At 41.0% G+C, this 22486-nt stretch overlaps 1 protein-coding gene across 6 annotated transcripts in view; it reads right to left on the reverse strand.

The window, feature by feature from the left end:
* Positions 1-22486, reverse strand: part of LOC148865447 (S-adenosyl-L-methionine-dependent methyltransferases superfamily protein) — a 51817-nt gene that overhangs the window by 949 nt on the left and 28382 nt on the right. For 4 of the 6 annotated variants that reach the window (XM_088980992.1, XM_088980988.1, XM_088980993.1 and 1 more), the window contains exon 5: positions 17538-17693. In XM_088980992.1, the coding sequence (XP_088837118.1) occupies positions 17538-17693 (156 nt within the window). Of the gene's footprint in view, positions 1-5; positions 425-17537; positions 17694-22486 lie in introns of those variants that run through there. The other 2 variants (XM_088980990.1, XM_088980991.1) reach the window with 1 other exon arrangement.

Here is a 22486-nt window from a genome sequence, read left to right on the forward strand (position 1 = left end):
ATGTAATACAGAGGAAAACAAATGGTTTCCTTCAAAATGATATTCAGTGGCAAAGCAAATTATTTTATCAACTTTCCTGATGTTTGATTTAACTTGGAAAACAATAGGACCACCGCACCATGGTCCTAGTTTGTACACCTACTCACTTGTTGGAAAAGTTCTGTTATCCATGGCCATTTTAGATGAAACCAGACACTGTAAAATAGCAACTACCAGGAATTCATTCTCTTTCATTTTACCTACAGCCAAAAGCCGAAAGGAGACTAGATGAACTGCACACATGTGGAGGGGTGGCAGGCTGGCAGCATGATTTCTAGAGGTACTTCCCATTCTGATTCAGATAACCCTCAGAAGCTGAATGTGGCTAATGAGTTAGAAGTGGCAGATCAGAAGTCACTATGAACAACCCCCCCCCCCAAGCCCACTGTAACAGACAAGGAGAACATTGCGAACCACTGACAATGGCATCAACTAAGCACAATAATACAAGAGATAATAAAATAACTGTAATACAAATGAATAACTAATAATTTCATATAAACAATTGATTAGTAGTCGCTAGTAAGTATCATTTTTAAATTTCTTTGCAAGAAAAAGGAGCTTAAGACATTGGTTCCAACCACCACACTTTTCTACCCCTGGATTCCAAAAACTCAAAAGAGTTGGGTTGTCATGAAGTGGTAACTCTAAGTACTTGATCGGCCAATTTCCCTTTTCACATCCCAAGTAACGTTCCATGTCCCCCAATACTTCTTCATGCACATTGGTTCTGTTGAAATAGTTTATTTTATTTCTTGTTTATTATTATCTATCTTGTTAGAGTCCGTTTGGTAGGTTTAAAGTCTTTTTTATTTGCTGTTATTGTACTTTATTTACAGCAGGGGGACAAGGGTCTTTTTCCCTTTTATTTTAGTCACCCTTGTTGTGAGGATTATTTAATTGTTATTTTACAGTTGCTGTTAGTGTGCTGTCAGTTTAAGATGCTATCAGCCAGTTAGTTTCTTTCTTTTTTATTAGCTTGTTACTAGGGAGTACCACCAGGGGCATATTTGTAATTTCTCATTCCTTTATATTAAGTTAATCTAAATAAACAAACTGGCTGCCTCCAGATATAGTTTTGAGACTCTCAATCTTATCTTCCTCTTCTCCTCTCCTCTCTTCTCTTATCTCTCTCCCTCTCGTCTCTCTCTCCATGAATGATTACATGGTATCAAAGCATCATTATAGGCTATAAAAAAAAAAATCTGTTTCTCTCATCTGAACCTAGCATCATTCTGGGCAATTCTCAGTTTTTTTTCTTTGATTTCTTGGACGTGGAAGACAGAGAAACCTAACCGGACTGGTCAGGCCACATGTGGCTACTTCCTTTGGGTTCTTCCTTGATCATAACACCAAGGAAACCCTAGAAAAAGAAGGGTGATGCAGTAAAGACTCCCTTCTCTTTGTTTGGTGCTGTAAAAATTAATTTTTGGGTTTGCACCTTTATACAGGTGCTAGACAGGGTATGTGTTCTTGTGTTTTTTCTGTGGCCAATGGTGTGAAGGCCTTATTTTTTTGTTTTACACCTTCGTTTAGATATTGGACTGTTAGTACGCATGTACTGTAGTCGAACTGCTAGTATACTATTCTAACGGCTGGTTGCTGGACTGATTACTGAGTTGTTTTAATGGCCGAACCATTATTGGGTTGATTTCAACAGCTTTTTTTTTCCTCTCATTCCAGAAGTAAATTTCTTGGGGGTTTAGTATTCTGATTGTGGCTGTTGTGTAGTTGTATGGGATTTGGTCTGATACACTTGTGATTCTGGTTCTTGTAGTGTAGACTCTCTCCCTCAATGGCAAATTATGATTCAGCTTCATCAAGGGTTAAACCAACCCGTAGCACAACTGATATGGGAGGCGAAAACATGATGTTTTCCCATGCCCATTACCCCTTTAAATGGTCTAAACTACCTGGAGCGGGCTAAAAGTGTAAAACTTTATGTAACAGCAAGGGGAAAAACTGGTTACATAAATGGAAGAGTAAAAGAACCCAAGAGTGAAACAACTGAACATGATAGGTGGTACCAAGAAAACAATATGGTGATGTCTTGGCTCCTTGTAGCCATGGAACTTGATGTGAAGAACTTTATGTGGGCAAACACCGCTAGTGAGATTTGGGAACAGGCCAAAACCACCTATTCTGAGCAAAGGCATTATGCCAAGATTTACCAATTGCAAGCTGAATCATCAACCTGTAAACAGGGAAATCGTAGTTTGTCTATCTATTATTCAGCCCTTACTTCAGTGTGGAAAGAATTGGACCACTATCAAGCTATAGAATGGAAACATGATGATGATGCTAAGGCCTATAAGAAGTTGGTTTCTCAACAGTGGGTTTTTGCATTCTTGTTGGGTCTAAACCTTGCTTATGAACCCTTGAGAGTTCAGATCTTAGGAAGTAAAGAGTTGCCTTCGGTTCAAGAGGTATATTCCCTCGTTCAATCTAAGGAAAATGGCAGAGTGTAATAGTTACAACTGAGGGGGAGCAACAGGTAGCATTGGCTACAATAGGTAGTAACAATATGGGAAAGAAAAGTGACTCCAAGAAGGCTAATGATAAAGACAAGTTGTTTTGTACCCAATGTCGGCGCTTGAGACATACACATGAGACATGTTAAGAGATTCACAGAAAGCCCAAGTGGGCAATGAAGAACCAAGAACAGGGTAGAGTACAACTTTAGAAGTTGAATACAACACATAATGCAACACATGTGGCATCCCAAGATACTCAGTCTGTTGGTATTACTCAGGACCACTTTACTGGTTTTGACCCCAAGGAAAATATCATGAATTCCTTCAAAGATCACTTGGAGTCATATGGTAGGGTTTTGCAACAGATGAATAGTTCAGTTACCAGTACTCCTACTTCATTTGCGTCTACATCAGGTAATGCGACTTCTGCATTCCATGTCACCACTACCACTGACTCCCCTTGGATCATTGACTCAAGGGCCTCTAACCACATGACAGGTAAGCCAAACTTGTTTCAGACTGATAGCCTTTTGTCAGGAAGGGATAAAGTGAGGCTTGCAGATGGATCATGTTAGACAGTGTATGCCCTTAGCTCCAATCAGAATGATGTACATTATGACATTTAATGTAAATGAATAAAGTACATGTTTGATTCATGTTATTATGGTCTATTTCTGTGTAATACCCTTAAATTGGACACATATGAGACTCGTGTTAGTTTAGAATCTTCACAGTCGTTGGATAGATTTGGGAAGATTTATCCCGCCAAGGCTGACACTAATGTACCGCCAAATTGGTTGAGGTAGCTTGTCACAGCTGCCAGGGTGAGACCTGAGGTACATGCAATGTGAGTTTTCTTGAAACCCTGAACCGGACCAGAATTCCAGTATTGCCTTGGACCTTGGAGATAGATGGGCAAAACTGGAATGTTACACCTGACACCTAGATTCGATTATAATATTGCACTATGTGTCGGATTGGGCTATCTTTGATATGCCAATCAGTGAGATCCTTAGAGGGGGTCAAAACCTAGGTATGTTGGGACAGTCCAAGAATTCATCCGAGTGGGTGATCATAGCGATAGGATCAGCCCCTTTGTTGGACAAAGTGAATGATCGGGGATGCACTCTTTGATGGAAACCAAAGCTGCTGGCAGCTGATTTCAACCGTTGAAATTTGTTTTGCAAAATATATTTATATAGAGATATACACATATATATATATATATATATATATATATATATATATATATATATATATATATATATATATATATATATATATATATATTATGGTTTCAAAATATTTGCAAAAGGTTTTAATTTCCAGGATCCATGTGAGTAGAGAGTGCAACATTGTACCTTGCAGCCGAAGGAGAGGTCATCTCTTGTCGAGAAGTGTTTGATCATTATGGGCTGCGAGGTTAAGTGTAAGACCATTGAGGGTAATACCTGATGGGTTAATCTTGCATCTGCCCTCAGTCCTTGGGTTTTTATAAGGTGGCTTGACCCAATGACCATTTAATGTAAATGTTGGACCCATTAAGAGCCCATCATGATGGACTCAAGAGTTCATTGTCTCCTATAATGAATTCAGCTAGACCTTGTAACAGAGGCTGGGCTGAACCCATGTGGTTGATGTGGAGATCAATGTTTAGGTCTCACGCCATACAAGGATATCCAACTGGAAAGCAGTTTGGAGGATAAGTGAGCACATGGACTTAATGGGCCTAAAGCCCAATTCGAACTGGCTAATTAGATTAATTAAAGAGGGGCGGTTCTGGGATTTAGATCAGCAGATAGGATAAGGGATTGTCCCTATCCACTCAAAGAGTCCAGATCCAAATAAAGATTTGGATCAGGAAACTCCTAATTAGATTAGGAGAGCTGATTTTTATCTACAGATAAGATAAGAGATTATCCTTATCTATAAAGAGAGTCCAGATCCAAATACAAGATTTGGATTAGGAAACTCCTAATGGAATTAGGAGATGCTCTCTTTAAGGCTATAAATAGAGAAGCAAGGCGAAGACAGCATGCAGTTGGACTGATGCCATCTTTTGCTCTTGCCTTCTCCTGCTATTGCCGCCATTACCAGCTCGATCTCCACCTGTAGGAGAGATCAAGAAGAGTTATTGACATTATCTTTTGGAGAAAAGATAATCAGAAGTCATGCTCACTTGCCCTCCATCGAGTTCTTGCTGAAGAATTTGGTTCTTGCTAAAGAACCACCCTACGCTGTCATCTTCAGTGGGAGCAGTTTTTGGTATTCTCCTTGGGCGTGAACACCTTCGTTGGGGGTTACTACTACTCCATATCAGGTATATACCTCTCCTACCTTTTGGTTTCAAATCTGGTCTGCTTTAGGTTCAAGATTGATCCTTGAAAATGCAGTTTTCTAAAATAGGGAATGTGATTCCCACATAGGGGAGAAATTTTTGAAATTTCGTCCAACCTACCTATAGGGTTCGGCCATCCATATGATGGATCTCTCATCCCTTTCAATGGTATCAAAGCCAGGTTCAAATCTTGAACCGAAATTGGCCAGATCTGAAACTGCGCAAATGGGCAGAAGGCGTTCTACCCGATTTGCGCAGATTGTTGATTTTCTGGGAAATCAGTTCCCAGATTAAGAGCTATTGATTTGAAATTAAATCTTTTTAAATCTGATTTATATTTAGAATTGTTCTTTATATTTATCTTGATTTATGGGTTGTTCATAAGGTGGAGATTGAAGTCTTGATTGGCGCAAGAAAATTGTGCACCTGTTGTTCTGTTCATTCTTGTCTGTAATTAACTTTTTTTTAATTTTTAGACAGAATGTATAGGAATTCTTTTTGATGTGATATTAATAGAAAATTAGGGTTTTCTATTTTATTTCATTCAAATTCGAAGCAGATCACGCAAAAGGAAGGAGTTTCGCAGATTAGGATTTGGCTATTTGCGATTTGCAGCTTGAGAAATTGCAAACTACGAACTAACCTCTGTTTTACAGGGTAGCAGATCTACGAACAGCCCTTGTAATGATTCTTAAATGTCTTTTATCAGTAATTTAATTTCAGATCATAATCTTAAATTAAAAAACAAACCCTAAACCCATTCGAAACAGGTTGGACCAAACTGGTTGAACCGAATATGTGGTTCGATGGGGGTTGTTCTCAACCCTAATTTTTCACTATTTGGTCCAAGAGTTGATGGTTAATTGCAAGATGCAATTCAGCTCACACGTGCTAAACCTAGTTTTAATGTGTTAAAACTGCTTTAGCCCATTAACTGCATAAAATCTATATGGGCCGAACTGCTCTTTGCAATTCAGCCCATATACTTAGATAATATTATGGATAATTAAGGACTTTAATTATGGGTTTTACAAATATTAATTCATTGGATCAATTCTGTTTTTCATGCATGTGATGTATGGATGTGTGATGTACAACGTTTATGGGCCATAAGTACTTAGCCCATGCTAATACGATAGTGGCTCTTGCACACACCATGGCTGAATGCACATCATTTCCATGGTGTCCTTAAGATCATTGGATGATCTCCCTTCGTGGTGCGCCACACCAGCTTCCTCCCCAAGAGGAATCGTGTGGAACCCTAGCCGTTTAGGGCCCATCAAAATCTGACTTTATGAAAGTTAGTGGGAGCCACTTTGGTTTGACCTAAATTAAACTATGGCGTAATAATTGTGTTCCCTCCTGAAATATGATTGCATGTGATAGGGAGATTCATATGATGAACTCTCTAAAGGCCTTCCATCATTAGCATGAAGATGGGTCCTTCAGTAATGAGGAAACGCACCATAAAATTGGGCTATCCATTTGTTGTTGGATCTGTTGGATTGTTTCATAAGATGATAGGGGCGTCATAGACCGATGTGGGAAGGGCTTATCCTAAAATGGAAGACTCTCTCACGGTACCTTGGTGTTCACGAATATGATGGGTGAGCACTAACTGGACAGAAAGGTTTAACCTAAAATGGCAATGAACCTTGTCTGACAGAGGCCAAAGGGAAAGCTCATAAGGAGAGTGGATATGATCCTTCACAGAAAGGTGGTGGGGTTATGCAGCTGAAACAGTTGGCTCCATGCACCCAATGTGATTTCCCACATTTCCAGAGACATAATTCGCAGTCTCCGTCACTAAGATAGGAGGGAAATCTCAAAGATGAACAAATGGGAATGGAACATAGATTAAAAGCCATATCTATGTAGATAACATGAATCAAATAAGGTTGTGGACTAATATTTGCTTTTTATCAGAAATGGCAAATGGACAATTCGCTAAATTGTTGGATGTCAACAAACTCAAAGGCCCAAACAACGTTGACTGGTACCGAAACCTTATGTTGGTCCTGGCATCAGAAAAATTGGACAAAGTAGCTAAAAATCCTACTCTGGAACGTCCGGGTGATAGGGACTCTGAGGCCCGTAGGAGGGACTACCGAGAATGGGAAGAGAAAAACTCTCTTGTCCGCCGCTACATCATTGCATCCTTAGACAATCTGATACAGCAACAGTTCGATCAGATCGAATTGTCCAAGGATATCTTGGCCAGTCTGAGGACGATGTACGAAGAGCAGAATCGTTCTACTCGACAGAAAGTCCTGAAATAGTTCATGACCGCACAGATGTCCAAGAACCAACAGGTTCGTGAGCATTGTCTTAAGATGATGGGATATATCAATGAACTTGAGGCTCTTGAATCCGAGCTTGACCATGTCACTAAGGTGGACGCCATCCTAAATTCTTTGCCTCCTTCCTTCAATCAGTTCATCATGAACTACAACATGAAAAAGCTAAATGTTAGCATCCAAGAACTTAGCAATATGTTACACAGGGCTGAGGAATTGATCAAGAAGGATGAGCCCATTGCCATGCTTGTTGAAGCTGATAAATCGGGCAAGAAGAAGAGGAAGACAAAGAGAAAGCCTCAGAAGAAAGCTGCTAAAACTAAAAGGCAGAGGAAAGACAAAGCATCGGATGCTTGTCACTTCTACAAGCAAGTCGGCCACTAGAAGAGGAATTGTCCTCAATACCTGGAATCCAAGAAACAATGTAATTTCGAATCCTTTGTCATAAAAACCAATTTGTTGGTAACTTCTGCTTCCTAGTGTATTGACTCCGGGGCTTCGACTCATGCGTGTAACTCACTGTAGGGGTTCAGGACAAGCAGAAGACTGAGTGATGAAGAGGTGACTCTTTATTTGGGGACAGCTACAAGTGTTGCAGCTACAGCTATAAGAACTGTAGAGTTAATTTTCAGATAATGAATTATTGTACTGAAAGATTGTCTTTATGTACAAAATTTGAAAAGAAATCTGATTTCTGTTTCAAAACTGTGTGCGGATGGATATTCTGTTCTCTTTAATAATACGATTACTATTAAAAGAAATAACAAATTCCTCGCATATGGAGAACTTGAGAATGGTCTCTATGTTCTCCATCCTTCTCTAGAAACTAACATAAACGAAACTACATCGGATGATATCCCCAAGAAAAGAACTTGTGATACAATTAATCCCACGTGTTTGTGGCATTACCGACTTAGTCATATTAACATAGATCGTATCACAAGGTTGGTAAAGCATGGTCCTTTGGATTTTCTAACTGTAGAAGATCTTCCAACCTATGAAAAGATGTCTTTCACAGTAATTCTCCATGAAAGATCTTGGAGAAGCCTCCTACATACTAGGTATTCGGCTCTATAGAGATAGAACGAAGAGGATAATATCATTATCCCAATCTACTTTCATTGACAAAATAGTTAAGAGATACAACATGGAGAACTCCAAGAAAGTAAATGTTCCTTTCAGACATGGAGTCACTCTCTCCAAGGGTATGTCTCCGAAGACTCCCGAGGAGATTGAGGAGATCGAACTGGTAATGGCGGCAATAGCAGGAGAGGATAATCCCTTATCTTTTCTATAGATAAAGATCAACCCTCATAATCTAATTAAGAGCTTCCATATTCAAATCTCTATTTGGATCTGGACTCTCTGAGTGGATAGGGACAATCCCTTATCCTATCTGTTGATCTAAATCCCAGAACCGCACCTTTTTAATTAATTTAATTAAGCAAGTTCGAATTGGGCTTTAGGCCTATTAAGTCTATGTGCTCACTTATCCTCACATCAACCACATGGGTTCGCCCAGCCTTTGTTACAAGACCTAACCGAATTCACTGTAGGAGACAGTGAACCCCTGAGTCCATCACCATGGGTTTTTAATTTATGTTCCATTTCCATCTGTTCATCTCTTACATTTTCCACCTATCTCAGTGACAGAGACTACGAACTATGTCTCTGAAAATGTGGGAAACCACATAGGGTGCATAGAACCAACTGTTTCAACTGCATAACCCCACCACCTCCTGTGAAGGATCACATCCACTCATCTCATGAGCTTTTCTCAGACAAGGTTCAGTGCCATTTTAGGTTAAACATTTATGTCCAGTGAATGGTTACCCATCATATTCGCGAACGCCAAAGTACCGTGAGAGAGTCATCCATTTTAGGATAGGCCCCTCCCACATCGGCTTATGAGCCCCTATCATCTTATGAAACAATCCAATAGATACAGTAGCAAATGGATAGCCCAATTTTAATGATGGAAGGCCTTTAGAGAGATCATCCAATGATCTTATAGACACTATGGCAATGATGTGCATTCAGCCATGGTTTGTGAAAGAGCCACTATCGAAATAATCATGGGCCAAGGACTTATGGCCCATGTAGCAAAATTGTTCGAGTCTTATAGTTTCCAAAATGGAGAGATCATCCAATGATCTTATGGACACCATGGCAATGATGTGCATTCAGCCATGGTTTGTGAAAGAGCCACTATCGAAATAATCATGGGCCAAGCACTTATGGTCCATGTACGTAGCGCATCACACATCCATACATCACATGCATGAAACAAATTGATCCAATCGATTAAAATATCTATAAAATCCTTAATTAATTAGATTAAATCAATAACAACCCAACAGAACCCATAATGTTGTCATATAATATTATCTAGGTACATGGGTTGTACTGCAAAAAGCAATTCGGCCCATGTAGCTAAATCAGGGCTGATTCAGTTTTATCATATTAAAGTTAGGTTTTTACAAAGGTGGGTCGAATTAAAACTTGAAGTGGGCCATCAACCCTCTGGCCTAAATCGAATTAGGGTTAGAAAAACCAACCCCATCAAACCAACAATTCGATCCATCCAGTTTGGACCAAATTTGGTACAAATCGACCCAAGTTTTGGTGTCCAGATCAAGGTTTAATTCAAGAATAATGATCTAAAAAATAAATTAATTCAAGATAATCAAATTACCAAGAAACTAGAGCAGAGGGTTGCACTATGATTTTTTTGGATATCCTGCAAACCTGCAAAGAACAATTAATCGCAGATTGCATAATTGATATCTCAAAATCACAGATCGCAAAACTTATTTCTGCGAAATCTTCCTCTGTCGCACATTCACTTTATCCAACAAAGGGGTTGATCCTGTCACTATGATCACCCACTCAGATGAATTCGCAGGCTGTTCCAACATACCCAGGTTTTGACCCTCTATAAGGATCTCATTGATTGGCACATCAAAGGCAACCCAATCCGACACCTAGTACAGTATCATAATCGAGTCTAGGGGTAAGGTGTAACATTCTAGTTTTGTCCATCTATCTCCAAGGTCCAAGGTAATACTGGAATTTTGGTCCGGTTCAGGGTTTCAAGAAAACCCACATTGCATGTACCTCAGGTCTCACCCTGACAACTGAGACAAACCACCCCAACCAACTTGGTGGTACATCAGTGTCAGCCTTGGCAGGATAAATCTCCCCAGACCTATCCAATGGCTATAAAGATTCTAAACTAACACAAGTCTCATATGTGTCCAGTTTAAAGGTATTACACAGAAACACCATAATAACATGAATCAAATATGTAGTTTATTCATTTACAATAAATGCCATAATGTACATCATGTTGATTGGAGCTAAGGGCATACACTATCTAACAATCCCTACCACACCTCCACATTAAGCATGGAAGTAAATAAGCTTTGCACATTCAAAGGGGGAGTCCACCTACACCCAAATAGAGAAATAAACCATTCTCAAATAACTTCAACAAACTGACAAGAAATCAATAGATGGAATCCAGACTCAACATCGGATTTACAGAGAACACACTAGTGAGGAGACAAACAACTATTGGGTCTTTTTCTTTGAAGTAGATCCTCTGTATTACCTCTTTCCAGAAAGGCTTCCCAACAAAAACTCCTAACCTTTGGAGGTATAGGTCGACACCAAACTTGTTTAACAAGGAAAGACAATTCAACAGGAGGAGAAGGTAAAAGGGCTTTAAAAAATGAGGCACAAGTGTAGGAACCCGAGGAAAGGAGTGTCCATATTCTACTATATGTCTTTGATAGCTCAATTAAGTCCCCTTCAAGAATGGATAATAAGGATAAAGTATAGGCTAACTCTGTGTCCATGACATCTCTTCTCAAGCTCAAGTTCCATCTGAACCCAGAAGGTGAATTAGAAGGTACAAGAAAAGAGGAAATTTGTTCATTTTTAAGGGTAGAAATAGCAAAAAGGCCTGGAAATTGATCTTTCAAAAAGGAATCCCCAACCCAAACATGTTCCCAAAATTTAATGAGGTTATCTAAGTGCAAGTCATACCTGATCCATGGAGAGAACAAGAGCAAGATGGCTTCAATTTCAATTAGTAAGTTGTTGTGTCAAACATATCAATTGAGCAAACATTTTAGAAGTTTTTTTTTTCCTTTAAGAAATAAAAGATCTGAATTTCCATTTCATATTATCTATTCTGATGTTTGGACCCTATTACTCTACCTACTGAGGTTGGACATAAGTAATTCATTACTTTGATTGATGACTACTCTAGATATACTTGGGTTTACCCTATGCAATCTAAATATGAAGTGCCCGAATTTGTGAAAGACTTTCAATGCATGGTTTTCACTCAGTTCCAAACTGAAATTCATATTTTCCAATCGGGCAATGCAAAAGAGTACTTCTATAGTGATCTCACGAAGTTCTTTGCTTCATATGGATCTCTTCATCGAAGCTCTTGTGCTAGGACACCCCAGCAAAACGGTGTTGCTGAAAGGAAAAACCACCACATTCTCGAAGTAGCTCGTGGTTTATTACTCCATATGAAACTTTAGAAACGGTTTTGGGTGGATGTTGTTCTGTGTGCTACATACATCATCAACTGTATGCCATCTCGGTTACTAGAGTATAAGGCCCCATAAAAACTTTTGTTTCCCATAGCTCCATTGTCCCCCATTCCAATGCATGTTTTTGGGTGTCATTGTTTTGTTCATGACTTGTCCCCTACTCGTGATAAACTTGATCCCCATGCTATTCCTTGTGTTTTCCTTGGTTACCCTTTATCTCAAAAGGGTTATCGTTGCTATGATCCCACCTCACGCAAGTACTATGTCTCTGTAAATGTATCATTCTTTGAGAGTCAACCTTTCTTCTTGATTTTTCCTCGAGGGAGAGTAGGGTTGAGGAGAAACACACCCAGGCTCAGACTCAATTACCTCATCTTCCTGATCCTCCTCCATTCCATGTCTTTCTTCGTCGCCACAAGACACAGCAGAGTTCAAGAGCCGTGGAACTCGAAACTATGCAACTAACATCATCGGATTCTCCGAAGGTAGATCCTTCTCATCAACCAAGTACACTTGTTCCTAATGATATGCCTGAACCTCTTAATGTTGATTCCCCTGTCATTAATGATCTTGGTGTTCCTATCACCAAAAGAAAGGGTGTTAGATCCTATACCCTTAATGATCGTATCACTCACTTTGTGTCCCATGACCATATTTCACCTTTATATCGTGCATTCCTCTCTTCCGTTGACAGTCTTTATTCCTAAGAATGTGGCAAAAGCTTTAGCCAAACCTGAATGGACAGATGCAATGAAAGAAAAAATTGATGCATTGCACAAAAATGGCACTTGGGAATTGGTGGATCTTCCTGAAAGGAACCAATGGGATGCAAGTGGGTGTTCGCAGTGAAGCATAAGGCTAATGGAACTATTGAAAGGTATAAGGCCAGATTGGTGGAAAAATGTTTTACACAGGTATATGGAGTGGACTATGCAAAGACATTTGCTTTAGTAGCCAAGATGAACTCTATCAGGATTCTTCTGTCATTGGCAGCAAATCTTGACTAAGAACTTCACCAATTGGATATTAAGAATGCTTTCTTAAATGGTGACTTAGAAGAGGAAGTGTACATGATTTAACCTCCAGGTTTTTGTGCCAAAGGCAGTGAGCAAAAGGTGTCTAGGTTAAAAAAATCTTTATATGGATTGAAACAATCACCTCAGGCCTAATTTAGTAAGTTCCATTTAGCAGTTCACCAGATGGGGTTCAAACAATGTTAGTCAAACCACACTCTGTTTGTGAAGGTGAAGGGAAAATTGCAGTTTTAATTGTGCATGTGAATGACATAGTGATCATAGGAAACTAGAAGACCGAAATACAAAAACTGAAGAAATTCTTAGCCACTCAATTTGAGGTAAAAGATCTAGGGCCCTTATGTTATTTCCTTCAAATTGGAAGTTGTCCACTCTCAAAAGGGCATCTTTATTTCCCGACGGAAATATGTACTAGATCTACTAGAAGATACAGGCAAGATAGGGGTGAAACCAATTGACTCACCAATTGAACCTAACCATCAGTTAGGAGACAATCAGGGGGAGTTCTTGAAAGATGTGAAGAAGTTTCAGACTTGTAAGGAGACTCTTATATTTGTCTATAACCAAGCCTGGTAATGCTTGTGCAGTGGGTGTCCTTAGCCAGTTCATGCACAACCCTAGGACAACTCACTTTGAAGCTACAAAGAGGATCCTTAGATACCTCAAGAAGTTTCCAGGAGCTGGTTTGTTATTCCAAAAACATGAACATTTAAAGGTGGAAGTATATACTGATGTTGTATGGGCAGGGGCAGCCGATGACTTAAAGTCTACCAATGGGTATTGTACCTTCGTAGAAGGAAACTTGGTCACCTATAGAAGTAAGAAGTAAAGTGTGGTGGCTAGATCCAGTGTTGAAGCAGAATACAGAGCCATGTCTCATGGAGTTGCTGAAATCATGTGGATAAGAAGCCTATTTGGTGAACTGGGTTTTGTAGTTAACAATCCTATGTCACTCTATTGCGACAATAAAGTTGCTATCAACATTGATGCTAATCCAGTCCTCCGTGATAGAACGAAACACATTGAAGGGGGTAACCATTTTATTAGAGAAAAACTCATAAGTGGAGAAGTGTGCACTCCATATGTCAACTCAGAAGAACAACTTGCAGACATCTTCACCAAGGGTCTTCATCATGTGCGGCATAATGATTTGTGTGACAAGTTGGGCATGACTGACATCTATGCCCCAACTTGAGGGGGAATGTTGAAATAGTTTATTTTATTTCTTGTTTATTATTTTCTATCTTGTTAGAGTCCATTTGGTAGGTTTAAAGTCTTTTTTATTTGTTGTTATTGTACTTTATTTACAGCAGGGGCATAAGGGTCCTTTTCCCTTTTAATTTAGTCGCCCTATATATATTAATTGAATTTGGTGCCGCCAGAACAATTCAATTGTCGCCAACCTCTCTTCTTCTCTTCTACCTTCTCTCTTTTTCCTCTCTTCCCTTCTCTCTCTTATTTCTAGTCAATGTTACTGTCAAAAGGTTCCAACTACCACACTTTTATTCTAGTTAATCCTCAAATTGGAGGCCCTTTCAAATAAATCCACTACCAAATTCAAGGTTTCCACACTAACTCTACTCATTGCTTGATTTGGTACCTACATAGTTCCTTTTATTCTTTGTTCATTTGTTGTAAATTTGTAATGCTTCTTCTATTTGTTTAATTTATTATTGGTATTTTTTTTTTGTTTTGTTAAAGGCAAAGTTATGAGAAAAAGGATTGCAACCAAGGAGGACAATACTCAACATTCACCTCAAAGGTATGAATTTATGATCTTAAAAAATACTTTTAGTATTTGAAAGTTTATTTTTTTAGTGTAGTTGGTTTTCACTCCTTATTGAAAATTATATATTTAAATGTTGAACATGAATACATGATAAACTGATAATAGTTAGTGTATGTGCTTTCCAGATAGCATACAAAACCAATAATATAGTTAAGAAAAGTGTAGGAAAAGTAAAAAAATTTAATAAAACTAATAGTTTCGAATTTCATCACCTAGGCACCCTATGGTCACCTAGCCTCTCTTAGTCACCTTGAAAACTATGAGTGGAACTAGAAGGAGCATTTAGAAGGCACATGATTTTATGATCTTGATCTATTCTAGACCTATTAAGGAAGGGAATTAATTTAGAATCCTTGCCTCCAAGAGCTTGAAAGAATAGAGGTCTAGGTGATTTTCAAGTGGTTGTAGGATGCAATTCTTTCCTTATAAGAGGATCCCCCTATTAAGGGCCCGGGAATAGGATCTCGTCATGGGTCGGTCCACGGGGAAAACCTCCTATTTTCCCTTGTTCCTCCCTTTTCTTGAAGAACCTATCTTGCTGCCCTGAAGGTGATTTGTTCAAGAGATCACCAACTCTCCTTTGCTCTTTTTCTTGACTGAAATTTTCGATGATTTTATTCGATATTCTCAGCTCCTTAAATAGAAGATTACAAGAGATAAGAGTCCTACTTTTAGGAAGACTCCCTACTAATCTATCCTACTGAACTAATAAGATAAGATAAGATAAGACTCCCTACTAATCCATACTACTGAACTGATAAGATAAGAACACTGAATAGATAAGACTCCTACTAATCCCTACTACTAAAAGCAGATAAGGTAAGAATACTGAATAGATAAGATAGGATGAGAACACTAAATTATTGCTGTTGAGAACACTAAATTACTGTTGTTGCTGCCGGCATCCACATCATTACTCCCCTCCTAGACTACAAGCTTGTCATCAAGCTCGAATTTAGGATGAGTGTCTTGAAACACAGTCAAAGGAATCCTGGATAGGTGGAATGATTTTTCCCTCCTGGATCGGGTTCCAATGAAGAGGGTTCATCCTCAGACAGTTGCAGTGAGATACCAAGATTTGACCATGCGTAGCTGCATTCTTTTTCGCGGGCAACTGCAGCCTTAAGGTACTTCTGAGATCTCTTGAACTGTAGAGTACAAAGATTGTGAACGCCAGGCTGGTGCCACTGAACTACATCATCTGGATCCTCTTCTATTGCCTGCTTTAGTGTGTACAGAGCTCGCTCTTCCTCTTCCATCAAATCAATATGTCCAGTTTCAAACGTTGCTGCAATTTCGTGTTGAGCCTTGTGAACCATGGCAAGTCCTGCCCATGCTATCTGAAGCTCAATTGTTGCAGAGTCCCCTTCTCTGAGAATTGAAGTCATTTCATTGCAGCCCATGAAAGTTGTTCAATGGGATCTTGAGACCTTTCTGCATCCTTGATACGATGAAACGCAACAGCATATCGAGTTGACATGCAATTAGGCTCCAATTTTGCTGCCTTCTCCGGGCACTTTCCAGCACTTCTATGATCACCAACCACATAGTATGCATTAGCAAGATTCACCCAGATATGTGCAGCCCTAGGATTTGATCTGACTACAGCTAACAAACACTCTTTTGCAACATTTGCAGTCGCAACATGAGGCATACAAGCTCCTTCACCAGCGATGACGACCTTGGAGTAGTTGCTCTTATTCTTCTTTGAACTCTCGTGGATGGAATCCTTGACGGCACCGGATTCCTGCTTAATCGAAACATTCTGGGTGTTGCTAACCTGCGCTAGGGCAACGACCTGCTGCTTGCCAGACGATTCTGCCATGTCTGGTCGGCGGCCGGTTGTGGTTGCAGCCCCTTCCAAGTTCCTTGCTGAAAAAGTACAACTCCATCAAGTGCCCTAATTCGCGGACGTCGTCCTTGATCTAGCGCACCTCCTTGCTGTTTTCCACGAGTTTGTGCTCCAGATCATGAACCCTAGACGTCAATTGCTCAAAAGTCACCCATGACGCCTTGCTCTGATACCAAATTGTTAAGGGCCAGGGAATAGGATCTCGTTACGGGTCGGTCCACGGGGAAAACCTCATGTTTTCCCTTGTTCCTTCCTTTTCTTGAAGAACCTATCTTGCCGCCCTGAAGGTGATTTGTTCAAGAGATCACCAACTCTCCTTTGCTCTCTTTCTTGACTGAATATTTCGATGATTTTATTCAATATTCTCAGCTCCTTAAATAGGAGATTATAAGAGATAAGAGTCCTACTTTTAGGAAGACTCCTTGCTAATTAGGAAGACTCCCTACTAATCTATCCTACTAAACTGATAAGATAAGATAAGAAAAGACTCCCTTAATCTATCCTACTGATAAGATAAGATAAGACTCCCTACTAATCCATACTACTGAACTGATAAGATAAGAACACTGAATAGATAAGACTCCTACTAATCCCTACTACTGAAAGCAGATAAGGTAAGAATACTGAATAGATAAGATAGGATGAGAACACTAAATTGCTGCTGCTGAGAACACTAAATTACTGCTGCTGCTGCCGGCGTCCATATCACCCCCAACCACAGATCACAAAACCAAGATCCTTTTATTGAGAATGAACATCTAGTTTATTCCCAATAAACAATAGTGAATTATTTTGGGCTGAATTGTATTAGAGAATTTGGGATTCATACTCACTAAGCTAGGGTTGAACTTGTGTAATTCTAATTCTATTCATCTAATGAAAGTTATTGTTTCCTATCAATAAATAAATAAATAACAGCTGATTTAGATAGTTCCAAGATAGACTAAATCAATAGTTGATAGCTTCATCAGGAAAGGAGTTAACTGAAGTGAGATTCTCTGCTTTTAGCCACATAGGGTGTAGAGATTGTATTTTTTATCCAGTTTTCTTATAATAATTGCTACTTTTGTGCCAATAAAAAAACTACATTCATATGCTCAAGCAAATGTGGTGCGATACAATTCACAATAGAAGGAGCATTACCTTCCACCAGGGTGCCCAACATAAACCACTAGGCTAATAAGTCCCCCTGGTCCCAGAATTCGACTTGCAGCCTGCAATGCTGGTAGGGTTGTTTCTGACACTGTAAGTATCGACTTATCACCTCCAGGAAGGTATCCCAAGTTGAATGCAACAAGCCTGAAAATATCCGAACCACTACAGGTTAATACAAAATACTCGGCTGTTCTTTCTCCTTTTTGTTTCATAAAGAATATAAGCTACTTACAGGGAGACGTAACATGTGACCACACAACTGATGCTGAAAACAGTGTTAAGTAGCTCAAACTACTCTTGAGGTATTTATCTATCAAAAGTTATAGTGTTTAGTAGAAAGAGTGTATCTTTCTTCAAGAAAAAAAAATGTAGAATTGGTCTATACTTGCATCAACACTATCCATTTCTTCAGTTGGGAAACCTTCCATCCACATACTTAAGAAATATCAGCTGAAGATCTCTACCATTCAGCTTGGAGATTTCATAAAATAAGCTACAGTGCAGATGTAAAAATAGCTTTTCTACATGCTGCACTTTAAGATTAATGTTTTAAAATGCAGAGGCATGAGGGAGGTGAAGTGCTAGGATTTTTTGCTTTGTAAGACATAAGCTTCATAAGATACTCATTATTTCAAAAAAAAATCATGAACTAAATTGAGAGTATGGGATCAGACACACAAAAGAGTGTAAAGAAGACAAAGAGGGTTACCTAAAAGAAGTAAAGAGATTCAGGCTGCAACAGCCCGTGATTGTTAGGCAATGTATATGTCCTCAGCTTCAACTGATGCATTATACATACTTTCGTTATGAATAAAAAACATTTATTTCATGTGTCATTGGGTTGTTTCGCTAAATCCCCTTAATTCCCTTAGTTCATATCAGTATTATGTATGAGACCACATAGTTATCATAATATAGACTTAAATTTTCACAACTAGTGAATACACTTGGGGAAGTCTATCCTGACAAGTATTATATGTGAGGGGAAGATTGTTGTGGAAATGTGTAAGAGCTGCATTGGTGTGGACCATTTGGGAGGAAAGGAATGCAAGAATATTTTCAACCAAGGAAAGAAGTAGAGAGGCCATTATTGAGACCATCACTATCAGGGATGTTCAATGAGCAAAGTCATCAGAGCTGTTGGTTGATCTTCAGTAAGTGATATTATGAGAAATTCGAATTAAGTGGTTAGATCAGTTAGACATAAGACTGCAACTAGTCTTGTTGGGTCCCCACCGCTATGTGGTTTCACAAAGCTGAACTTTGATGGGAGTAGTGCAGGGAACAAACCCAAGACCATCAGGCATTGGTCGCCTTTTCAAGGATAAAAAGAGCAGCATTATTGGTCTATTTTCTGGGCCAATAGGTGAAGGGGACTCATTAAGGGCTGAGATCATACCTCTGATGGAAGGAGTCCAAAGAGCAAAGGATATGAATATAAGTAAATTGATTATAGAAGGGGGTTCAAAAATGGTGGTGGGACAGTTGCAAAAAGAAGAAGCTGGACTGTGAGCAATTAAAGGAAGAAATTCAAATGGCTAACACAAGACATGGAAGTGAGGGTTAGTTGGGAGAAAAGAATCGCCAACCCCTTCACCTATTTCTGCCTCCATTCATTTTCTTGTCTAGCAGAAACAATCTGATCCTTAAAAGGATGAAGCAAATCCAGCACCCAACCCAACTCCCAGTCAGAAATTTCTTCTAAAGTAATGTCCCCAAGGCACAAGTCCATTGGGCCTCAAGCCCTGGTGACACGGTCTAACACAAGCTTAACCTTGCCTACTCATGGCAGGCTTACGTTAAGGGACACCATCGTCATTTTCGCCTGTAAGATTTTTGGGAGAATTGATGTCATCTTCAGGCAGACCTCTAAAAGCTTAACGTATTCTTTGAGGTGTGGTCGACCTCCTTGGGTGCCTGACCTTGGCACTCCTAGACCAACATCCCTTGTGTGGCAGCCCTGGTTAATGGCTAGTATGGCTACCAGGGTTCCTCATGGGTGCACAGATGCTCATGAGGACAGTGCATGGACCGACACTACGCCTCCGCTCACTGAAGGGAGGCTTGGCATGCGGGTCTGGCTTAAACATGTCCCTACACCTCGCCAGCCCCTTGCCCAAGCTGATTGAGCTATCTTGTTGCCCATAGCGCACGGATGTGTTCCGGCCCAACGATTGTCCTATCATCAGCGGCACATCGGGTGCCTACATCATCTGCTTACAGGAGTCCCTTCACATCAGTGCCAAGTCGCCTCTCATCATGGCCATCCCCCTTTAGCACGTAAGTGGCACCTCCCATGGACCGACAAGAGCCAACAGAGTGACCTGACCATGAGCCTTGAGGTCATGATCCAGTGCTACTGACCTTGGTGGAGCCATCTCATCAGAAAACTCCTAGCCCTAAGCACACATAAGGCTTGTCCTGGCCTACCTTGGCCTAGAAGCCACATGGGTTTCTTCCGTTGTAGAATTACCTCCGTGAAAGTTGGTATCAGAGCAAGCTAGCCAACTGTTGCCACAGTTGGTATCAGAGCAAATGCATATAGAGCCAATTGAAGTGGTCATCATGACAAACAGCACATTGTGGGGTGCAGTCCCTTGGCACTTCCACTCGGGTACAAGCAAGCAAGCAATCACATCAGGCCTGGCAAGAGGCTATTCATTGGGGTCCCCATTCCAATGACCCCAAAGTAGCACTCATGCGGGGGCAAACGTAAGGAGTGTCGCGCTCATGCAGGGGCAAACGCATGGGCCATTTTATGGAAGGCATATTGTAGTGGTTTGAGTGGGGGAGTGCCATGCTTCCTCACAGACATTGATTGTTCATTTTGGTGAGAGTTGTGGGGCGGTGCGCCTACATCTTGGTTTCATGACGGATGAGTCATTGTTCCGTAGCTTTGTCTGAGGCACTACTAAGGCGGGGACAACAGCCCGAAATTGGTTTGTGTCGACGGTTGGCCAAGGAATATCACTGAAGTGGCAGTTTAGCACAAAATGGGTCATCGGTTAAAGCCACAATATTGGAATGATAGAAATGTGGGTACACTGGCCGTTGGAGCATGGCAGCCCTACACAGACAATGCATCGGAGGACATGCTCAATTCATCACACGGGTGGAACATTCACAGCAACAACACATCACACAGGCGAATACATGTTCGGCAACATCATGGGTAAAAGTTGCCACCAATCGCACACATTGCGGTCAAATCTCCTTGAGGCAGCAACACATTGGGGCCCCCTTGGAGTGAACAGGTAGCTCGAACCGGCGAGGTGAAGTGTAGTTTCGAGGGCCAAAAGAGCATAAGCCATGGATTAGATTTGAGTAACCCGCACATGGCGAGGTGAAGTCTACAGGCCAACATGGTGAAAGGGTACCCAGGACACATCGCCAACAGTAGGAGTAGACCTATCACATCGTGTTCACTAACACCACCAAAAAGCTACCAAGAAGACAGTCAAGCCTTGAGGTAAAGAGATACATGGGGCGAAACTCCGTGAAACACACATCCAATTTCTTCGAGGGCCCTTCTTTCACATAGTTCAACGGCATAGCCATTGCGCGGTTTGAGTAACCTCAACAATGGGGGTGAAGTCTAAGCAGGCTAGCATGGTAAAATGGTTCCGTCCCCATAAATAGACACCAACATAGGCGAGACCTGGGTTGACCAGGCGAGCCCAAGAACTAGCACATAAGTGAATGGCACAGGGCACAAACGCCCATTAACAAAAGAGCCATTGTCGAGGACGACAATGGATTGAGTGGGGAAGCCTATCACGGTCTGACACAGGCTTAGCCTTGCCTACTCTTGGCAGGCTTACGTTAAGGGCCACCATTGTCACTTTCGCCTATAAGATTTTTGGGAGAATTGATGTCATCTTCAGGCAGACCTCTAAAAGCTTAATGTACTCTTTGAGGTGGGGTGGTCGACCTCCTTGGGTGCCTAACCTTGGCACTCCTAGACCAACATCCCTTGCGGAGTGGCCCTGGTTAATGGCTAGCATGGCTACCAAGGTTCCTCATGGGCGCACACATGCTCATGGGAACAGTGCATGGACCGGCACTGCGCCTCCGCTCACTAAAGGGAGGCTTGGCATGCGGGTCCGGCTTAGGCATGTCCCTACACCTCGCCAGCCCCTTACCCAAGTTGATTGAGCTATCCCATTGCGGGAGTGGCCCTGGTTAATGGCTAGCATGGCTACCAAGGTTCCTCATGGGCGCACACATGCTCATGGGAACAGTGCATGGACCGGCACTGCGCCTCCGCTCACTAAAGGGAGGCTTGGCATGCGGGTCCGGCTTAGGCATGTCCCTACACCTCGCCAGCCCCTTACCCAAGTTGATTGAGCTATCCCATTGCCCATAGCGCACGCGTGTGTTCCGGCCCAGTGATTGCCTATCATCAGCGGCACATTGGGTGCCTACATCAACGGCATATAGGAGTCCCTTCACATCGGCACCAAGTCGCCTTTCATCATGGCCATCCCCCTTTAACATATAAGTGACGCCTCCCATGGACCAGCAAGAGCAAGCAGAGTGCCCCGGCCATGAGTCTTGAGGTCATGATCCAATGCTACTAACCTTGGTAGAGCCATCTCATCAGGAAATTCAAGCCTAAGCACACATAAGGCTTGTCCTAGCCTACCTTGGCCTGGACGCTGCACGGGTTTCTTCCGCTGTAGAACTACCACCGTGACACTAGGTCATGTTGGACTCCCATCTTGGCATATTCGTTGCCAAGTAAGCACAGCCCGCTACAATGTGGGCAGGCCAAAACCGGCACAACCCATATTACAGACATGAGGTTGCTTTAGGATTAATGATCTCGATAAATGATGTGAAGGGAAAACATTTATTTGGATAGATACAATTAATGAGAGATATATAAATCAAGGATAAACCGAACTTTGATTTCTACTAAAGAGTTTTCATCTTTT

This window comes from Nelumbo lutea, chromosome 3 (assembly GCF_056320005.1).
Source record: "Nelumbo lutea isolate HS-2025 chromosome 3, American lotus-T2T, whole genome shotgun sequence".
Taxonomy (NCBI): Eukaryota; Viridiplantae; Streptophyta; class Magnoliopsida; order Proteales; family Nelumbonaceae; genus Nelumbo; species Nelumbo lutea.